Raw genomic sequence first — 20,038 nt, 5'->3', positions numbered from 1 at the left:
GGCCAAGTGGTTAAAGTTCCACACGCTCAGCTTTAGCAACCCAGGTTCATGGGTTCAGATCCTGGCACACAGCAGCTCCACTCATTAGCCAAACTGTTAAGGTATCCTACATACAAAATAGAGGAAGACTGGCACAGATGTTAGCTCAGAGCTAATCTTCCTCAAGTGAAAAACAAAAAACGAGGAGCATTGGCAATGGATGTTAGCTCAGGGCCAATCTTCCTCACACACACACACACACACACACACACACACACAAAGAAACTGGGCACAGGATATGAACAGACATTTTTCCAAATAAGATATACAGATGGCCAAGAGGCATATGAAAAGACGTTCAACATCACTAATCATCAGGGAAATGCAAACCAAAACTACACTAAGATATCACCTTATACCCATTAGAATGGCTATAATCAACAAGACAAAAAATAAGAAATGTTGGATAGGATGCGGAGAAAAGGGAAACTTCATACACTGCTGGTGGGAATGCAAACTGGTGCAGCCACTATGGAAAACAGTATGGAGATTTCTCAAAATTACACATAGAAATACCATACGATTCAGCTTTCCCACTACTGGGTATTTATCCAAAGAACCTGAAATCAACAATTCAAAGAGACTTACACACCCCTATATTCATTGCAGCATTATTCACAATAGCCAAGAGATGGAAGTGACCAAGTGCCCATCGACTGATGATTGGACAAAGATGCAGTGTATATATATATATATATACAATGGAATACCACTCAGCCATATAAAAAGACAAAATCGTCCCAATCAGAACAATATGGATGGACTTTAAGGGTATTATGTTAAGCGAAGTAAATCAGACAAAGACTAACACCCCATGATTTGACTCATATGTGGAAGATAAACTAACACACAGACAAAGAGAATAGATTAGTGATTAGTCATTATCAGAGGGGAAGGGGGTTGGGAGATGGACACAAGGGGTAAAAGGGAACATTTATAGGGTGACTGACAAATAATAATATACAACTGAAATTTCACAATGTTATAAACTATTTTATGACCTCAACAAAATTTTTAAAAAGCAAAAATAAAAAAATCAGGGCTGGCCCCAAGGCCAAGTGGTTAAATTTGCACACTCTACTTCGGTGGCCCAGGGTTTTGCCAGTTCGGATCCTGGGCGTGGACATGGCACTGCTCATCAGGTCATGCTGAGGCAGCATCCCATACAGCACAACCAGAGGCACTCACAACTAGAATACACAACAATGTACTGGGCAACTTTGAGGAGAATAAAAAAATTAAAAAAGGATTGGCAACAGACGTTAGCACAGGTGCCAACTTTAAAAAAACAAAATCCTATCAAGTGCCTCCCAATACCCCTCAAAAAAGATCAAATCATGAAGTCATGCTCAACTTCTAAACATTCTTTGCTGTATTACAACAGGATGGTTTTACAGACTGGTACTGACACTAGAGATTGCTGAAACTGGAAGTCCCTCAGGACAGCCCCTTGGTACAGGGGTGGTATACTTTGACAAAAATAACTAACAGTGAACAGGAACTATCACATTGGTCACTGTAAACTTTTATTCCAACTATAGCATTACCAGGGCGCAAACATCTGGGGCAGCAATGGCTCTACTGCAGCAGTAAGAACAAGATCTAAAAGAACAAGTTTCAGCAACCACATATGACAGTGAATGAAAAAGACTCGTGTTGATACACTGAATCCTGAGTCCTCCTGAAAATACATACAAAATTCTGTCTTTAATTTTTATGTATTTTTCTCTCATCCATAGATTTCAAAAATTTTTAAGATATAGTTTAAGAAAAAGTGATATATATGTATGCATGCTTATATACAAGCATAGCAGGAAAAAAAAAAAAAGACCAGAAGGAAATACACCAAAATGTCAAACAAAAGTTGTATAATTACAAGTGACTTTCTCCTTTGTTACTTTTATGTAGTTTTTACTTTATCTATGTATTGTTCATGTATTAAAACACAAATAATTATATTTTAAATATATAATTAATAGCAGTAAATTCAGAAGAAATAGGTTAAACCTAACTATGTTTTTCATTTGTTTCTTTGCCTTGAAGGTTTTAGAAAGATATGGGTAGGAACTTTAGGCCTTTGACTAGCAGACAAAAAAGAAACAAAGCTATTTGAAAAGCAACATTTTGAATTAGCCAATCAATTAATATGATAAGAGAGAGAAATACCTGGAGACAATGAAAAGCCAGACAGTAAAGGATTTTTTTGAGGAAGTTATTAAGGTAAAAAGAAAAAGCCAAATATGAGACATAAATTTAAGGAGATCAATCAAAAGCATGGCCTGAATAAATTCATAATTCCAAAAACTTCACTTTGACCAATAGTTTCTGTTTCCTTTCCATCAAACTTTCATACCAGTTGCTAAGCAATATCTGGCTAAGCAGTGGACTATTATACTTCCTGACTAACTAGGAATGCTGGAGCATTACATTTCCAGACTAAGTAAGAGATTTGGACTCTGTTACATTTCCTGACTGACTAGGAATGCAAGGGCCTCATTATACTTTCTAACTTACTTGGAATTCTGAACTTCATTTCACTTACTGACCAAAAATGTAAGATCCTGTTATACTTTGTCTAAGTATATTGAGTCTTGTCACCCTAAATAGGAGTGCTGGGTCCAGATACACTGACTAATTGCACTGACCCTTATTACTTATTACACTCAATAAGCGTACTTAACCCATTCACACTGAGTGAGCAGAACCAATACTCTCATTCTGATGTAAAATTCTAGATTTTGAGCTCCTAGATCAATGCAATCCAAATGGTGAAAGACAGGTAGATACAAAAAGAACTGAAGGTCTGCGAAATGACTTCTTCAGAACAATAAAGAGCTCTTCCATGGTTTCTTCATTGATAGCTATTATATAGCTTGCCATTCGAGGTCTTTTAAAAGAATACTTCTTTGTATTCCAAACCAATACAATTTTATATCATTCTTAAGCATGTATTTAATGTTCCATGCATTAATGAGAAAAATTGTTTTTGGATTATGAGTTATCAAATTGAAATGTTCTTTATACACACAAAATTCTCATCTACAGAGTCCTATAAAATCAGCCCCTATCTCTTGTTCTTACTACTGTTACCGTTCTGTCTCCTTTGCTCACTATACTGTAGCCACATCAGACTTCTATCTCTTCCTCAAACACACACTGGCTCTCACTTCAGGGCTTTTGCATTTCCTCGTCCCTCTATCTCGACAATGCTTTTTCCTCATAACTCTTCATGGCTGTCTCCTCACTCCCAGGTGTCAGCTAAAATTCTAACCCATAAAATAACCTTACCTGAATCCACAACACAAAATAACCATCTCTCTATATCTTAAGTCCCGTTTGGTTTTCTTCATGGTATTTATATTTTTCTAAAATTATATTGTATATTTATAAATCTACTTGCAGATAAGCTGGCTCCCACCCACCCAAGACTCTAAGTTCCAATAAGAACACAGACCTTGTTTGTCTTGTTCACTGCTATATTTCCCAGTGCCTAGAAAAGTGCTGGCACATAGTACTGACTCAACATAATATCTGAATTAATTAATTAATTAATAAGTGAAGGAGATAAACTCATGATATTAGCTTTACAGAACATCATGGCAGGTGGTAAGAGTAGAGATGTTACCAACGCCATTTATGCTTGTCTAAAACCAAAACCTAAATTTGCTACTTGAACATACTAGTGATAACAACTGACTTTTAAGACAATTCAAAAAAGAGCTGTTTACAAAAAGAAATATACATCCATGGTGGAAGCAATTATGTTGCTTTTTCCTGCTTCTAGACATGATCCCATAAACCTTAATACACTTCTTGAGGCAGACACTATCAACTGCCTTCACACACAGTGAAACAAAAACATTGAACAGAGTTGGCTTCCACGTTAAAACTGTTTGCTATTTCTTGAACAGAATCTAGAGTCAGAAGACCCAGGCTTCAAGTTTTGGCCCTACAGCAGTGTTAACATGATGGAACCAAAAAATCTAGTCTTTACATGGAAAGACAGTGTAGTGGTGGCAGGATCAATGAATTACGAATCTTCGTATGCTTGAAGGATTTTCCAACTCAGGTTATTAAAGGATATGAGATGGGGGTGGAAAAGAGGGATGCTTGAAATTAAGATTATGAAAGAGGTGGCTGTGATTGCTAATGAAAAGTTTAAGGTCAAGATTATAACAGAAGTACAGTACCTGAGGCACGATAAATGTGTGACAGGCTGGGAGGAAGGAAAGGTTTGAAGTGCCAAGGGGTGGCATTCCAAACGAAAGGTTTAATAAGAAAAAAGGTACAGATATATAAAATTTGATGGGGCTTCCAGGTAACTGAAGTCAACAGAGGCTGCCTAACTATCTGTCATCCAATATTTCCATCTATGTCATTTGTCAATTTATTGACTCTCAGGTCTGAAGACACACTTCAATTATGTTCTGTGATTTAAAAACAAAAAAAAGGAATTCCTTAAACTTCACTCTCTGAAAGTGAACACAATGTTAAGTTTTCTCAGTAGAGGGCAGTGGAAGGACACTGCAGAGGGAAAAGGCTCTCCTGCAAATTCTGGCTGCAGCACGGGAGCCGGCAGCGTGGGAGTGAGGACACCCAACGGAGTTCTGCCCCAGCCATGGGCCAGAACATGGTCCCTCTGCAACCTTGCAGTCTTGGCCTAGTGATAAATCTTTCCACGGGCTTCTCAACATGAAAACCAGTGTCCAAAGGTTTCCTGCCCACATACCTGTACCCTGACTCCCTCTGCAAACCCCTCTGCACAGCCTGCCTGTGGCCAGAGGGCTCACACCACACTGCTGCACCTTCTGCAAGTCCCTCACCCTCCACATGCAGCCTGTGCCCAGACGATCTCCAACTCCATGCAAGCCCACCACACAGCCACACTACTGATTGCTGATTTGCTCCCCCATCTGCACACCAGAGGGTGCCAATTATTTGCCAATGACTTCAAACCAGTTCTGGCCTGGCCAAACAGTGAACTTCTCTTCTATTCAGTGGGCTGAATGACTTCTCCAACAAGGTCTGAATCCCTTCTAAGTTTGTCCTTCCTGGCCTACCCTCCCTCAGCCCTAGGGTATAATACAGTTTCCTCATATTTTATACTTACTTGTTTATCATAGTTAATAATTCATTATATTACACTTTACCTGTTTAACCTACTGTGTGTTTATCTATGTCCTGATTGAATCCAGACTGTTACACCATCCAAAACAATACTTAACAACAAGGGGAAAATAATGCTAAATGAAAACCATGCCCTCATCATGAGTTGCAGAAAGAGAATATTGAAACTTCAAAATAACGGTGAATAAAAAGAGAAAAATTACCAAATCCCAGCACATGATCTCTCATGTTCCTAGTCCCACTGCTACCCGACAAAGACAGACCCAGAAAAACTGAGGGGAAGACAGAAGAGGGAAGCTAGAGAAGATTAAAACTGCTCTAAAACTACCGCCTCAAAGCCTAAGCCCTATATGTCTGAGAACACTAAAAAGTGTATAAACAGATCAGAGCAAAGATTACAGGAAAGGGACTTCAAAAAAAGTACAATTGAAAGGGGCAGGGATGACTGAAAGGGGCAGTCTAAGAAACATAGCTTCTACAAAGAGCAAAAAAGCAAAACAAAAGTGAGAAGCTCCCTTTGGCAATCAAATGGTAAAGGGGAAAAGAGGCAAAATAGGAAAATTTATGATCTTATAAGACAAAAGAAAACCATAAAGTCAAAGCACTCATTACTCCTCAACACTCCTCTATCCCCACCACAGGCACCAAAACAAAACAACCAAAAAACTGGCTAATATACCTGAACTTTTTTGCTAGACTGACAGAAGAGGGCGCCATTAAATAAAAATCTTGTAAATCACACTATTTTCATAAAAATGAATAATATAGGCACACATTCAACAAATTTGTAGAGAGCTAGTACAAAAATGAGGAAATGAAATTTTATAAATACTTACAAGGAAAACTCCCTCCCAAAAAACAATCATGAAGCAGGAAAAAACTGTAAATCAATATTCCAAAGAGTATACTTAAATATACTTAAATAAGCATCTGAGGATATGAAAAACCACCTTGAATCAGAAAATTCAAAATTTATGAAGAAGAACAATAAAAAAAGGCAGGGAGAAATGAAAGAAAGTTGATGGTACTCAGGAAAACAAAGAAAAAGACAAAATTCTCTCAGAAATGAAGAATAAATCACAAGGTGTCCAAAGGAAAATGGATGGCAACAAAATTTAATGAAGGGCATTGAGGAAAGGCAGAAAAACAACCAAGAGAATGAAAATAACATAATGAAAAAACTAAAAGGGTCAGAAAAGAGACTAATTAATTATATTTATATTGTCAAGTCCCTGGGGAAAAAAAAAGCAATGGAACAGAACTAAAATTTAAAACAATAACCTAAGAAGGCTTTCCAGAAATACAAAAAGACAAGAATCTATATACATTGAATAGCTCACTGAATGCCTGAGGAAAATTAATCTAGAATGAGCAACTCTGATACATATTCTACTAAAACTACTAAATTTGAAATATAAAGATAAAATCCTCAAGGCCTCCAGGCAAAGATCAATAACTTACAAAAGCAAAAGAATGAGACTGGCATCAGCATTTCCAAACCAATCTGTAAAGGCAACAATGAAGCAGTCGTTTTTTAAAACGCAGTTAAAGAAAGTATGAACCAAAGATTTTATATGCAGCCAAGTTGTCCTTAAAATATCAGGGTGACAGAAAAATAGTTTTCAACATATAAGAACTTGTGAAATTTTGCACGTATTAGCCCTTTTTGAGAAATCTACTAGTGAAAGAGCTTCATCCAACACTGATAACTAAGAAAACTTTAGTGAAAGAAGATATGATGAGTATTTTATGCAAGAAAGAAGAGGAAAAAGGAAAACAGAATAAGCACGCTGGTTGCTATATAGGCAAAAGTAGGGTTAAAGAATACTTAAAAATTCATAAATCACACAATAAAAGACTAAAAAGAAAACATGAGACTAAGAACATTAAAAAATGTTTAAGTATAAAAGTAACCACAAGAACAAAAATATAAGTTATAAATAAAAGCAATAACTACAAATAAGAACTATAAGTAAAATAGTAAATAAAATGCTATTTATTTTATAAATTAAACAATACTATTTATTTTATAAATGAAATAAAACTATAAAAAAGCAAAGAAAATACATCTCATAGAAAGTATAGTAAATACAGCAAAACACGCATAATTAAAAAATATGACAGCATTGAGACCAAACACATCAATCATATTAGAGAATGAATGGACTCAACTACTAAAAGAAAAACATTTTCAATTCAGCTCAGGAGCTCATGAAACAAGACTCAACTACATGCTATATATATACACAAGAGATACACCTACGACAGAGTAATTCAAAATGACTAAAAATAAAAAAAATATATCAGGATAATAAAAACAAAAAAAAGAGTAGGGGTAGCCATCTGATATTAGACAAAGTAGAATTCAAGACTAAAGCATTAAATGTGACAAAGGCTACTTTTTAATGATAAAAGCCACAATTCACAATGAAGATATTACACTTAGGAATATGTATGCATGAAATAATACAGCAACCACTTCATGAAGGACAACCTACAGGAGATTTAAAGACACAGAAATACACTAATAGTAGGAGACTACATACACAACTCTCAATACAAGACAGACCAAGTGGACAAAACTTGATCAAACGAAAATAAGACAGGAGGTAGAAGATCTTATGTATATACACTAAACTCTAGCATTTTGATAATAGAGAACACACCTTTCAAAAGCCCATGACATATGCACAAAAATGAATCATATGTTAGGTCACAAAGAAACATAATTTCCACAAAGCAGATGTTGTAAACAATACTCTCTAAATGCAATACAACGGAACTAGAAGTTACAACAAAAACAAGAAAATAGAAAGCACCCGGGTTCTGGAAATTTTAAAACCATCTACAAAACACTTATTGGGGAAAGAAGAAATACAATCTGAACCTACAGTGGTTTTTCAAAATAATGACAATGGATCATTAGAGAATTGGAAAGAGTATTGCTTCCAACCTTATAATGGAGAGAGAGAGAAAGCCTGAGTTCATGACGTCTCTGGAACCCACTGGAATGATAAGGTCATAGGGCAAATAACTGGCCCAAAACCTAAGACAGGTGCAAGAAGAGAGAGACAAGATGTGAGCACTTTTACTAGGCTAAGAGCTACACTAGGATGACTGACAAATTGGTGGAGTCTAACAGTGCACTGGTGAGAAAGAGTCCCAAATATAGGGGGTCTGCAATTCTTACAGGCTTTTTCTCCACGAACACCACCAAGTGCTCAGAGAAAAAAAATTGGCAGAATCCTGAGAGTCTCTACCAAGGTGCAGAACAAAGGGAGAAGAGCAGCAGACACTGTGAGAGCAGCACAAAACTCTGCCAGGACCCTTCCATCTCCCTCACAAAACAAAAGCTTTAATCTGAGGGGAGAAGAACAAACATTGTCACCTGAGGGCACTGGTGATATCCACAGCAACCAGAAGGAGAGAAAAGAGAGGAAAAAACCCTCTACCCCAGGAAGAAGGGAAGGAAAACATACTGGTCTCAGATTTATAACTGGAGGGAGACAGGAGCTTTGAGAAGGCCACAAACCCAAGACCCAGGGACTCAATGATGGCAGAAGGCTGAAGTATTATCAGAAAAACAGAATGCCCTCGAGTCCCCATGGCCAGGCTAGTTAGCAGAGTAACAGTAACTTGCAGGAGACACATCGTCTCTGAACCACAAAGAGAAAATCAAAAGTTGAAGGTGAAGTGAGCATTAAAAAAAAAATCTCTGGGGGCCGGCCCCATGGCCGAGTGGTTCAGTTCGTGCGCTCTGCTTCAGCAGCCCAGGGTTCAGATCCTGGGCACGGATATGGCACTGCTCGTTAGGCCATGTTGAGGCGGCATCCCACATGCTACAACTAGAAGGACCCACAACTAAAAAGATGTACAACTATGTACTGGGGGTATTTGGGGAGGGGAAAAAGAATCTCTAGCAAACCAGTCAACATCCTAAACACAAAGTATCAAAGAGGAATTTGAAGGCTTTGGTGTATTGAGCAAAGCCATAGGAAAAATAAATCTCAAACACAACCCAACTCAAAAAATTAGATCAATTCAAACACCTAGACTAAAGTCTTAGCATAAAGCAAGCCATTGCTATTTCCAGAGATAAAAGTCATTTATCTTAGTCTCTACTATCCTACATAAAATATCCAGTTTTCAACAAAAATTGCAAAGCATACCAAAAGTCCAGAAAAGGTACATTTGCAAGTGACAAGCAATCATCAGAAACAGATTCAGGTAGGATACAGATGTTAAAACTGACAGGGAATTTTAAATGACTGTGATTAATATGTTAAAGGCCTTATTGAAAAAAATGGACAACACAGAAGACCAGATGGGTAATTTCAGCAGAGGGAGAAACTATGCTAGAAATAAAAAAACATAGTAACAGAGATGAAGAATTTCTTCAACACACTTATTAACAGAATTGGCATAGTCAAGGAAAGAATCAGTGAACTTGAAGATAGGAATATAGAAATTACTCAAACTGAAAACACATACAAAAAAAAAAAGATGGGGAAAAAGCAGAACAGAGAGCATCCAAAAGCTAAATGACAAAATCAAACTAATATATGCATAGCCAGAAACAAAGAAGGACAAAAGAGCAAGAAAAGAGCAGAAAAAAAATACCAAGAATTTTCAAAACCAACTAAAGAGAGCTGGTGGTTGCACAACACTGAATACACTGAATGCCACTGAACTGTAGAGTAGATCTTAAGCATTACCTCAAAAAAAAAAATTTTAATAGAAAGTAAATAAAAGAAAATGAGAACCTAGGGAGATATAAGTAGGAAGTATAAATTTTTGTATGTGAACAGTTTAATTACCATTTTACTTAAAGACAGAAGTATAACTAAAATTTTTAACAAATTGTATTACCAGTAAATAGCAAACTTTTAAAAAACTGTCATTATAAATATAAAGAATTATAAAAACAGATATCTTAACTGCCGTATTATTTTCTCTTTTCTAAGCACACTCTGCTTTTCGTCGGCTGGTCCTTGAAACCAGCAGGAGGAACTGCAAGTCCTCACATTACAGGTGCGCTAAACCACCGACTTCGCTACAACGAGATTTTGTTTAAACCACTTCCAGAAATAGAAATAAATTAGTTAAATATCACAGCAAGGCAGCTTGTTGAAAATAACCTCATTTTTAAACTCAAGCTAACTTGTAGGTTAGCAAGCTTTATAAAATATCAAGATCAAAGTGCATCTGATTGAACTGAACAAATTTAAAAACAAAAACCATTTAAATTTTTATTTTCTTTTAAATGTTCAAATCATAGGTAGCATATACTACTTCTTTCAGAATTAGCATAAAGCCTTTAGTTTAGTTTCACAGCAGTGAGATGACGCCTTACTATTTCATTTAAATGGTTTGTGCTCTGAAACATAGGTTAGATAAGTTGTACTAGAAATCAGAAAGCAATAAATATTAGCCACATTTCCAACTTCCTTTAACAGTGGGCACATCCCTTCCTGCTACGTGATGAACACACCACATTTTTACTAGGTCCTAAAGCCTCTCAACTTTTATCTACCATAGGTTTGATAAAAGAGAAGATGTTTGGTTCATGCAATAAAGTAATTCTAGAACTAGATTACATTTAAAGGAAAAGTAATAAAACATGAGCAAAATCCAGTAAAAAAATAAGCAGAAAGTCAAGTTGCAGTCAGGGGAAAAAAATGTGGACCTCAGACAGCTTTGATTTGATAATGTGAACCACCACGAGTTTAGTAAACTGGAATTTCATGTTTATAAAAACTTAACTTTTCCTTTGAAAGGTAAAAAACAATTCTTTCATATCCACTTAGTTACACTTTAAGAAGCAGAAGTTTTTTATCACACTAAGTTTTCTCCTGAAGCAGAATGACAAAAAGTTTCAAATAAACTGGGTTATATGATGCGCTTTCATTATGTTAGAACGGCACAACCAGAAATAAACAGAAGGGGGGGAAAAGATTTTTATGAGATGCTCAGGAAAAAACTGGAAAGGAAAGAATTTATTTGTGAAAAATATTTCTCAAAAAGCTACAACAGGTAGAGACCATCTAAATTTTACTAGTGAGAAAATGAAATCAGCCCAATCCTACTCCTTGGGTATCTGAGTTATCCTCCCTCTCTCCTCCAATCCTATGTTTGCCAGGTAAGGAAGAGTAATAGCAGTAAGAGTCAGAAGTCTTAACAGCAAAGACTTTTCAAATATCCAAATGAGAGATGGAAAATAGACTTAAAAATGTGTGCTAGAGACAAAAATCAGTCAAATAAGCATTTATTAAGCAACTACCATGTGCCAAGACAAAATTAATAAGAAACACAATTCTTTCCCTCTAGAATCTATTTGAAAACAAAGCATAAACATATTTGGAGTAAAATACCACTAAGTAAGGGGGCTGGCCCCGTGGCCGAGTGGTTAAGTTCGCGCGCTCCGCTGCAGGCGGCCCAGTGTTTTGTTGGTTCGAATCCTGGGCGCGGACATGGCACTGCTCATCAGACCACGCGGAGGCAGCATCTCACCTGCCACAACTAGAAGGACCCACAACGAAGAATATACAACTATGTACCAGGGGGCTTTGGGGAGAAAAAGGAAAAAAATAAAATCTTAATAAAAAAAAAAAATACCACTAAGTAAGTATAGCAAAAAGTCTTTTACTTGACAATGTGAAATTAGTTGTGAGTGGTAGAAGACTACAGGAGTTCAGAAAAGAATAACACTGGGTACAGAAAATCTAATAACCTTAAACCATGACTTTAAAGCTATGAAAATTTTTATGGGCTGACAGACCTGGGTTCAAAATCACAATTTTACCCTCTATCAGACGTGTGAGCATGGACAGTTTACTTAACTTCACTGGGCCTCAGTTTCCCATCTATAAAATACAGATAATACCTATCTATCCACCTTTTGAGACTGCCGTGAAGAGTAAATGAAACAATCCAGGGTAAATCACTTGACACGATACCTAGCACAAAGTAGACCCTCAATAAAAGAAGAGACAATAGGAGTAGAATGGTAGTCAAATTACAAACTGAGAAATTGAAAAATTCTGTAAATAATGGACTTACAGTCCCTTAAAAACAAGGGAAACAAAGAAGGCCATAGCAAAGGAGAAATTGACATGATGAGATATTCCTTCGTAGCAACTTCTCTTCTCTCATAGCAAAGATCTGTGCAAATATAAGACAGTGTCTAATGGCCATTGATGAAGCCAAGCTCAATGCTTGGCTGCTTTCTGACAACGACAGAGACTCATTATGTCACTAGTTAGACTAGTTCATTCATAGAACTGCAGGTGTTCATAACACTGCATAAAGTAGAAAAGCAGCGCACATTCGAGGAACTCTATAGTCACATCCTGACTAGGGTAGTAGGAAATATTATTCTAAGGAATTTTAGGATAATCATCAAGGCACATTTCTTCAAAAGTGAAAATTGGTGGAATGGAATTGTCTCAAAACACCTCAATGAATCTTAAAATGAGACAGGTTATGTGCATGATAATTTTCCTTGGGTTTGACTCTTCAGTGTTTATGACTTTATTATAAGCTTCTATTAATACAAAATTATCTTTGAAGACCAGAAACTCAGTGACGATCCAAAAATAGATAGGCTGATTCATTTGATTTTTGCCTTAAGTTGAAACACATAGTTAAAGATAAATACAAGTACTCTGAATAGAGTCTTTCTTCAACAAAACAGCTATGTCAGCACAGGCAGCACACTAGAGCAGAAATTGAGTGCAAAGTTCAAAAGTCATTTCCTAAGAGCATAGAGTACTTAAAATGTAGTATGGCTAGGTTAATGTTTACTTTTACTTTATTTCACTTAGCATTGGGTTATCAAGTATATGCCAAATATCTTCCCTGGATCACCAAGAGCTCACTAGAAATTTTAATTTATTGAAGGAGTTTCATAAATACAGACCTTCTGTGAAACAACTGGCATAGCATCTTGTCCTGTCATTACCTACATGATAAAGCTGTTAAAAGGATTAAACAAATGGTATGTGTACAAGTGTTTCAAACTTATAAAGTTCTATTAAAATGCTTGCTTATACTACTCTTAATAATTGACTGCTTCTTGTGGAATCTTGACAGAAATTAGGACACAGATTCTTCACAAATATCTCATGTATCAAAGGATCTTGAGCATGATCTAGTCCAAATCCCTTATTTTATATGCAGATGTTCAGAAGTTCAGAGAAATAACTTGGCCTAGGCCATACTCAATAAAATAACAACAAGCGGTTTGACAAGCCACGGCTCCTGATTCAAGACTAATGCAATGGGTTTACCACTATAGTTAGCTGTCTCACATTTTGATTACTCAAAATTAAAACAAACAATACAGATTTCTATTCTCCACTGGCCCATATTCTTCTATACTGAAAACAGAAAATGAGCAGTGGGTCAATTCTGGAGCCCAGATCACAATTTATAGTGATCATGCAGTACACTTCCATGTAAGAAGGTAATCCTTTGGTAAAAGATTTTTATTCATTGCCAATAATTCTTCCTTACGTATTCACCTTTCCAGACATAGACAGAAAATATTCATCTGTGTGGAAGCAATCAACTGTAATGACATTAATCTTCTCTTAACTGTAAGTGCAAGACAATGTGAAAAATGAAAGTCTGAGGTAGATGGAGGTAGGGAGAGTACAATACGCTTCATGTTAAGTAAAACAGTAGCCCAAGATGCTTCCCAATAGTCTTAAAGTTCATGTTATTTTGTTTTCAGAATTTTAGAGTATATAACCCAACCTGTAGTTGTCCCAAAATAAGAAGAGTCAACTGTGGGGTACTTAAAACATAGGGTTTGGAAGCACTGTTTTGTGGATAGCTATATAATGAAAATAGTGTGCAGATCAAGGAAAGTGGCTAATGAGTAAAATTCCTGGGACTGGGCTATATTTCCATATAGAATAGTTTTTGTGTGTCTAAATCTATAAAGTAGATAGTCTATTTGCAACCATTTTTTCACAACACTATTCCCATTTCTGAGTATAACATACATGTATAAAAGACCAGGTCTTATCAATTTTTCAGTACACTTCTCAAAGTCATACACCACATATTGTTACGTGTTTTTTAAGCTCCCACTGCATCTAGCATAAATTTGGATATACTGTAAGCACTCAGTACTGACAGAATGAGTTTTCTTGTTATTGGATTTTCTTAAATTCATCACAATTCCAGATTGTGATGCCTAACTCACATTCCTCTACTCTTCTCTAGCAAAATGCGCACAAAAACCCTGAAGGAGAGGTCTAACTGCTATATACAGGAAAGTTAAAATACAGACATGTCCTAGGTTAAAGATTCAAATTATGCAAACTGTTCCACAAGGCCCATAAAACACAGAGCAGGGATAAGCATAATTTAGAAACACAAAATATAACACACAAGCAAAATACAGAAAACAACATATAAAAAGTTCCATGATCCTAATGAGAAGTTTGGGTTGTTCAAAATACTTAAGTTTCATTTTTAAAAAAACACAACGTAGGGGTCAACCCAGTGGCATAGTGGTTAAGTTTACACGCTCCACTTTGGTGGCCTGGGGTTCACAGGTTCAGATCCCAGGCGTGGATCTACACACTGCTCATGAAGCCATGCTGTGGCGGCATCCTATACACAAAGAAGAGGAAGACTGGCAAAGATGTTAGCTCAGTGACCATCTTCCTCAAGCAGAAAGAGGAAGATTGGCAACAGATGTTAGCTCAGGGCCAATCTTACTCACCAAAAAAAATAAAGAGAGAGAGAGAGAAAGAAAAAAATGACAAGTGACTGATATATAAAAATAGGAGAACTGAGAAAATTTATAGAGCAAGATAGCTACAAAACACAGAAAATCTTCACTTGACAAAAGTGGATTAATTGCAAAGGAAAGCCAACCAGGACATATATATCAAAAGAAAGCCAAAGTTTAAGCTTGCAAAAGATAGCCTGATGCTTTTGCTTGGGTCCAGTACAGCGTGAGATTGCATTTCTGCAGAAACATAACATCAGTGTTTCTAACCCAACTGCCATTATAATATTTTCCAAAATCAAATAACAGAAATACTTAGAGAACACCTGTACCATTCAATTATTTAACACTATCTGGGAAAATTTTCCTTTTGCAATACTCTACATGGATTGGATTGAAAAAACACCCAGAACCAACAAAGGTTTTAACCTTCAAAACTAATGAACATGGACCAATAGGAAGCAGATAAGGAAAGAACTTATATCCATCCCCCTCAAATGGTAATTCTCACACCAGAGACTTAGAGTCAGTTACTTTCAGCCCACAATCTCCCTTTACTCCACCTCATATCCCTCTCATCAGTACTGCGCAAGAGTGGCTTGGTGGGATTTTTTAACCTCAACCAATAATTTACATCAGCCTCTCCAAAAGATACCCTAAACATACACAAACTAAATAAAGCAATGCACTTGCTATTGCAAAAGAAGCTGCCAGTCTAGAAATCTGGGGACATCATTTCAAATAAGTTGCTGCCCCTTCCCCCACCCATACACACATAGAAATCATGGACATGTCATCTACACCATGCTTTCTTAAGAGTATAGCACAGCGATAAAAATCTGGATTTGGAGTCAGGCCATATGAACCTATCTGTAAATTTTGACAAGTGCCAGAATATTAAAAAAATAACGAAGCACTGGCTTAATGAAATAGGCAATCTCAAAGTGTATACAGTTGGTAGAAATTAAATTTAGTATAACCTTCCCGGAAGGCAATTTAACCATAAGTATCCAAAAACCTAAAAATATGTATACAATTTGACCCAGAAATTCAATTATGAATTGAATTTATTCAATATCATCTAGGAAAATAATAGGTTAAGTATGCAAGGATGCACGTACAAGAATGTTCTCTACAGTAATGTGCATAATAGGAAATATTGCAAAAATCCTAAATGTCTAAAAGTCTAGGACTGACTGGTAAAATTATTAGGCTACAACCACACCATGAAATAGCATGTAAACATTAAAACACATTAAAAAGAATGATGAACAGTCACATTTACATGGCTAGAAAGACATTCATGATAGGTTAAGTGAAAAATGCAGATTACAAAATGGTAGAAATAGAATGATCTTATTTGTATAAAAAGAAATTAATCACATAATGAAGAGAAAACACCCTGGAAAAACATACTCAAAAATGTTAAACAGGGGCTGGCCCCATAGCCTAGTGGTTAAGTTCGGCATGCTCCACTTTGGAGGCCCCGGTGTGGTTCCCGGGCACAGACCCACACCGCTCATCAGGAGCCATGTTGTGGCAGCAACCCACATATAAAATAGAGGAGGAATGGCACAAATGTTAGCTCAGGGCAAATCTTCCTCAAGCAAAAAGAAGAAGATTGGCCATGGCCATAGATGTTAGCTCAGGGTGAACATTCTTCAGGAAAAAAAAAAAAAAAGTTAAACAATTACTATCTCTAAGTGATGAGATTAAAGGTTGTTATTAATTTCTTCTTTGTAAATTTCTATAGCTTCTCATTTCATTACAATGAGCATTATTACTTTTACAAATTGAAAATAAAGGCTTTTTATAGTTTGAGTAAAAAAATTAATAGTAGTAGGTGCTGCCTCTGTGGCTGAGTGATTAAAGTTCCACGTACTCCGCTTCAGCGGCCTAGGTTCATGGGTTCATGTCCCAGGCACAGACCTCCTCCACTCAACAGCCATGCAGCGGAGGTATTCCACATACAAAATAGAGGAATACCAGCAAAGATGTCAGTTCAGGGCAAATCTTCCTCACAAGAAAAGAAAAATTTAATAGTAGTAAATCTACACAAAGCATATAGATAATTGATAGTTGATTATGTAAGTCCACGTATGAACCTGAATATACCTACATATCTAATCTCAGCTCTAGAAATACACATCTCTAGTTTTGACTTTTGAAAATCAGCACTTCTTCAAAATTGTAATTTAGGCTTTTTAAGGATTTCAAATGCATTAAGGGACATCTGTGTCATCCCAATACAACCAATATTGCTCCTATACTGCTGTACAATTCCTTTTTAGCCTGCTTTGCAACTGTAAATAAATTACAATCTTGTAAATGTGTAGTCTGTGCTGGGCCTTGCCTTTTGAGTTACTCCCCCCTGCCCCCTACAAAAATAACTAAACCACTTCTACATTAAAATGTCTAAAGCTCATAAGGAAAACCACAGCAGAATGCCACTTCTTCAACAGTTTTAAAAAGGAGTAATCATCAGTGATGGCCCCAAGAAATGAGGGGAAAACATCAAACAGAGTTGTTTAGACATTCAAACAAGCCTGACTTTTCTCTCCTTCCAAGCATCTCCATCTCAATACTACAGGGGAAGACGAACCATAATACACAATAAGATAAGAGAATAACTTTTAAAATTATTTAAATTATCTAAGAATTCATAATAATTTAGCAATTTAACACTGAACTAAATATGAACTTCACATTAAAGACATAACATTTAGATTTTATTCATTCAGATTAGAGTTATAGATGCACAATGGTATGCTGAACCGTCTATAAGGAATGCTAAAGACATTCAAGAATTTGTAAAATTTGATTACTGGTCAAATAAAGAAAAAAGTACTTGAAGTAAGTCAGACAGAGAAAGATAACTATTGTATGACCTCACTTATATGTGAAATCTAGAAAGAAAACCAAACTCAGAAACAGAGTAGTTTAGATTAGTGGTTGCCAGGGGCCGGGGGGAGAATGAGCAAAGGTGGTCAAAGGCTGCAAACTTCCAGTTATAAGATGAATACGTTCTGGGGAATATAATGTACAGCATGGTAACTACAGTTAACAATACTGTACCATATCCTGGAAAGTTGCTAAGAGAGTAAATCTTAAAAGCTCTCACCACAAAAGAAAGTAACTATGTGAGGTGATGGATGTGTTAACTAACATTGTAGCAATCATTTCACAGTATATACATATATCAAATCATCACACTGAACACCTTAAACTTACACAAGGTTATATGTCAATGATATCTTAATAAAGCTGAAAAAAGAAACAAACACTTACCACTAAGTCCCAATTATTTTGTTCAAGCAATGTAATAGCTTCATCAATGTTTTCAATGCCAGTACATGCCTGGAAACAAAGTAAATAAGAACTTTAGATATAACTTTGGGAATGCAGAGGTTAATTAGTCTTAAAGAGGTAAATAGCATAATGTGTAATTGAAGCTTGAATAAATAAAGCCAAGACACTAAATGCCTAATATTTCTGAGCATTTTACAAAAATAGCTTGAAAACTGTTAATTACAAAATAATATACATTTCACTCAAATATAAAACAATAAAATAAGGCAGCAAAAGAAAGCATGTTTAAACATTGAGCTTTAGAGCCCAGAATGATCTTTAAACCTCTAACTTCCCAGAACAAACTTCTATTAAAAAGTTCTGATGAACAACCATATTTAAAAAAATGAACTTCAATCCATACCTTGCACCTTATACAAAAATTAACTCAAAATAAATAACAGATCTAAAATAAAACCTAAAACTATAGAACTTCTAGATCTGTGCCATCTGATATGGTAGCCACTAGACACACATCACTAGTGAGCCCTTGAAATGTGGCTCAACTAAGATGTGCTGTGCTAAATACACACCAGGGTAGGGCTTAGTGCAAAAATTAAAACATAAAGTATCTCATTAATAATCTTTCTGTTGAATACACGTTGAAATGATCATTTTGAATATACTGGCTTAAAGAAAACATGACATTTACATTAATTTCACCAGTTTCTTTTTAATTTTTTAATATGGATACTAAAAAATTTTTAATTATATATATTACTTTCAGTCTATTTTTAGTGCTGTTCTAGGAGAAAACATAGAAAGAAATTTTTGTGACCTTTAGATACAACAGCAAAAGCACAACCCAAAAAAATTGGTAAAATGGCTTTCATTAAAATGAAGAACTACTGTTCTTTGAATGACACTGTCAATAGAATGAAAAGGCAAGCCACAGACTGGGAGAAAATATCTGCCAAATAGGTCTAACAGAGGACTAATAACCAAAACATAAGAAGAATTCTCAAAACTCAATTCAAATAAATTATAAACAGCAAAAGATTTTAAAAGAAATTTCATCAAAGAAGATATACAGATGAGAATAAGCACATGAAAAAATCTTCAACATCATCAGTCATTAGGGAAATGCAACAAAGAGAGAGAGACAAATATTGACAATATCAAGAGATGGTAAGGATATAGAAGAACTGGAACCCTAAGACATTACTAGTGAGGATGCAAAAGGATATAGCCACTTTGGAAAACAGGTTAGCAGTTTCTTAGAAAGTTAGGACATAGTAATCCTACTCCTAGGACTTACCCAAAAGAAATGAAAACATGTTCACATGAAAATTATACGTGAATGTATATAACAGCTTTATACACAAGCACTGAAAACATAAGACACCGCAAATGTCCTTCAACTGTACATTCACACAAGATAAAACTACTCAGCAACAAAAATCAACCAATTATTGATAACACAAAACAATGTAGATAAATCTCAAACGCATTATGCTACGTGAAAGCCAGACTCAAAAGGCTACATACTATATACTATACTATTTATATGACACTCTAGAAAAGGCAAAGCTATAAGAATAGAAAACATATAAATGATTACCAGGGATTTGGGGTGAAATTAGGCTTGACTACAAACATCAAGCAGGAATTTTAGGGGGTAAGAGAACAGTTTGAATCCTGGATACCAGAAAAAGCAACAAAGGCAAACAAATGAGAGAACATTAAAAAATGCAATCTTCATTTTAAGCTAAATGAAAAGACAGGGATAATCCAAAAACTCAAAAACACTAATAAAAGTTGCTTAGAACAGGGGCTGGC

General features: G+C 35.8%; 1 protein-coding gene across 7 annotated transcripts in view; it reads right to left on the bottom strand.

The window, feature by feature from the left end:
- FAF1 (Fas associated factor 1) overlaps positions 1–20,038 on the bottom strand; it is a 473,410-nt gene that overhangs the window by 374,590 nt on the left and 78,782 nt on the right. For all 7 annotated transcript variants that reach the window (XM_070609689.1, XM_070609691.1, XM_070609693.1 and 4 more), the window contains one exon: positions 18,200–18,268. In XM_070609689.1, the coding sequence (XP_070465790.1) occupies positions 18,200–18,268 (69 nt within the window). The remainder of the gene's footprint in view (positions 1–18,199; positions 18,269–20,038) is intronic.

This window comes from Equus przewalskii, chromosome 2, assembly GCF_037783145.1.
Source record: "Equus przewalskii isolate Varuska chromosome 2, EquPr2, whole genome shotgun sequence".
NCBI lineage: Eukaryota > Metazoa > Chordata > Mammalia > Perissodactyla > Equidae > Equus > Equus przewalskii.
Note: the sequence above shows the minus strand (reverse complement) of the source record. Positions and strands in the feature narration are given on the sequence as shown.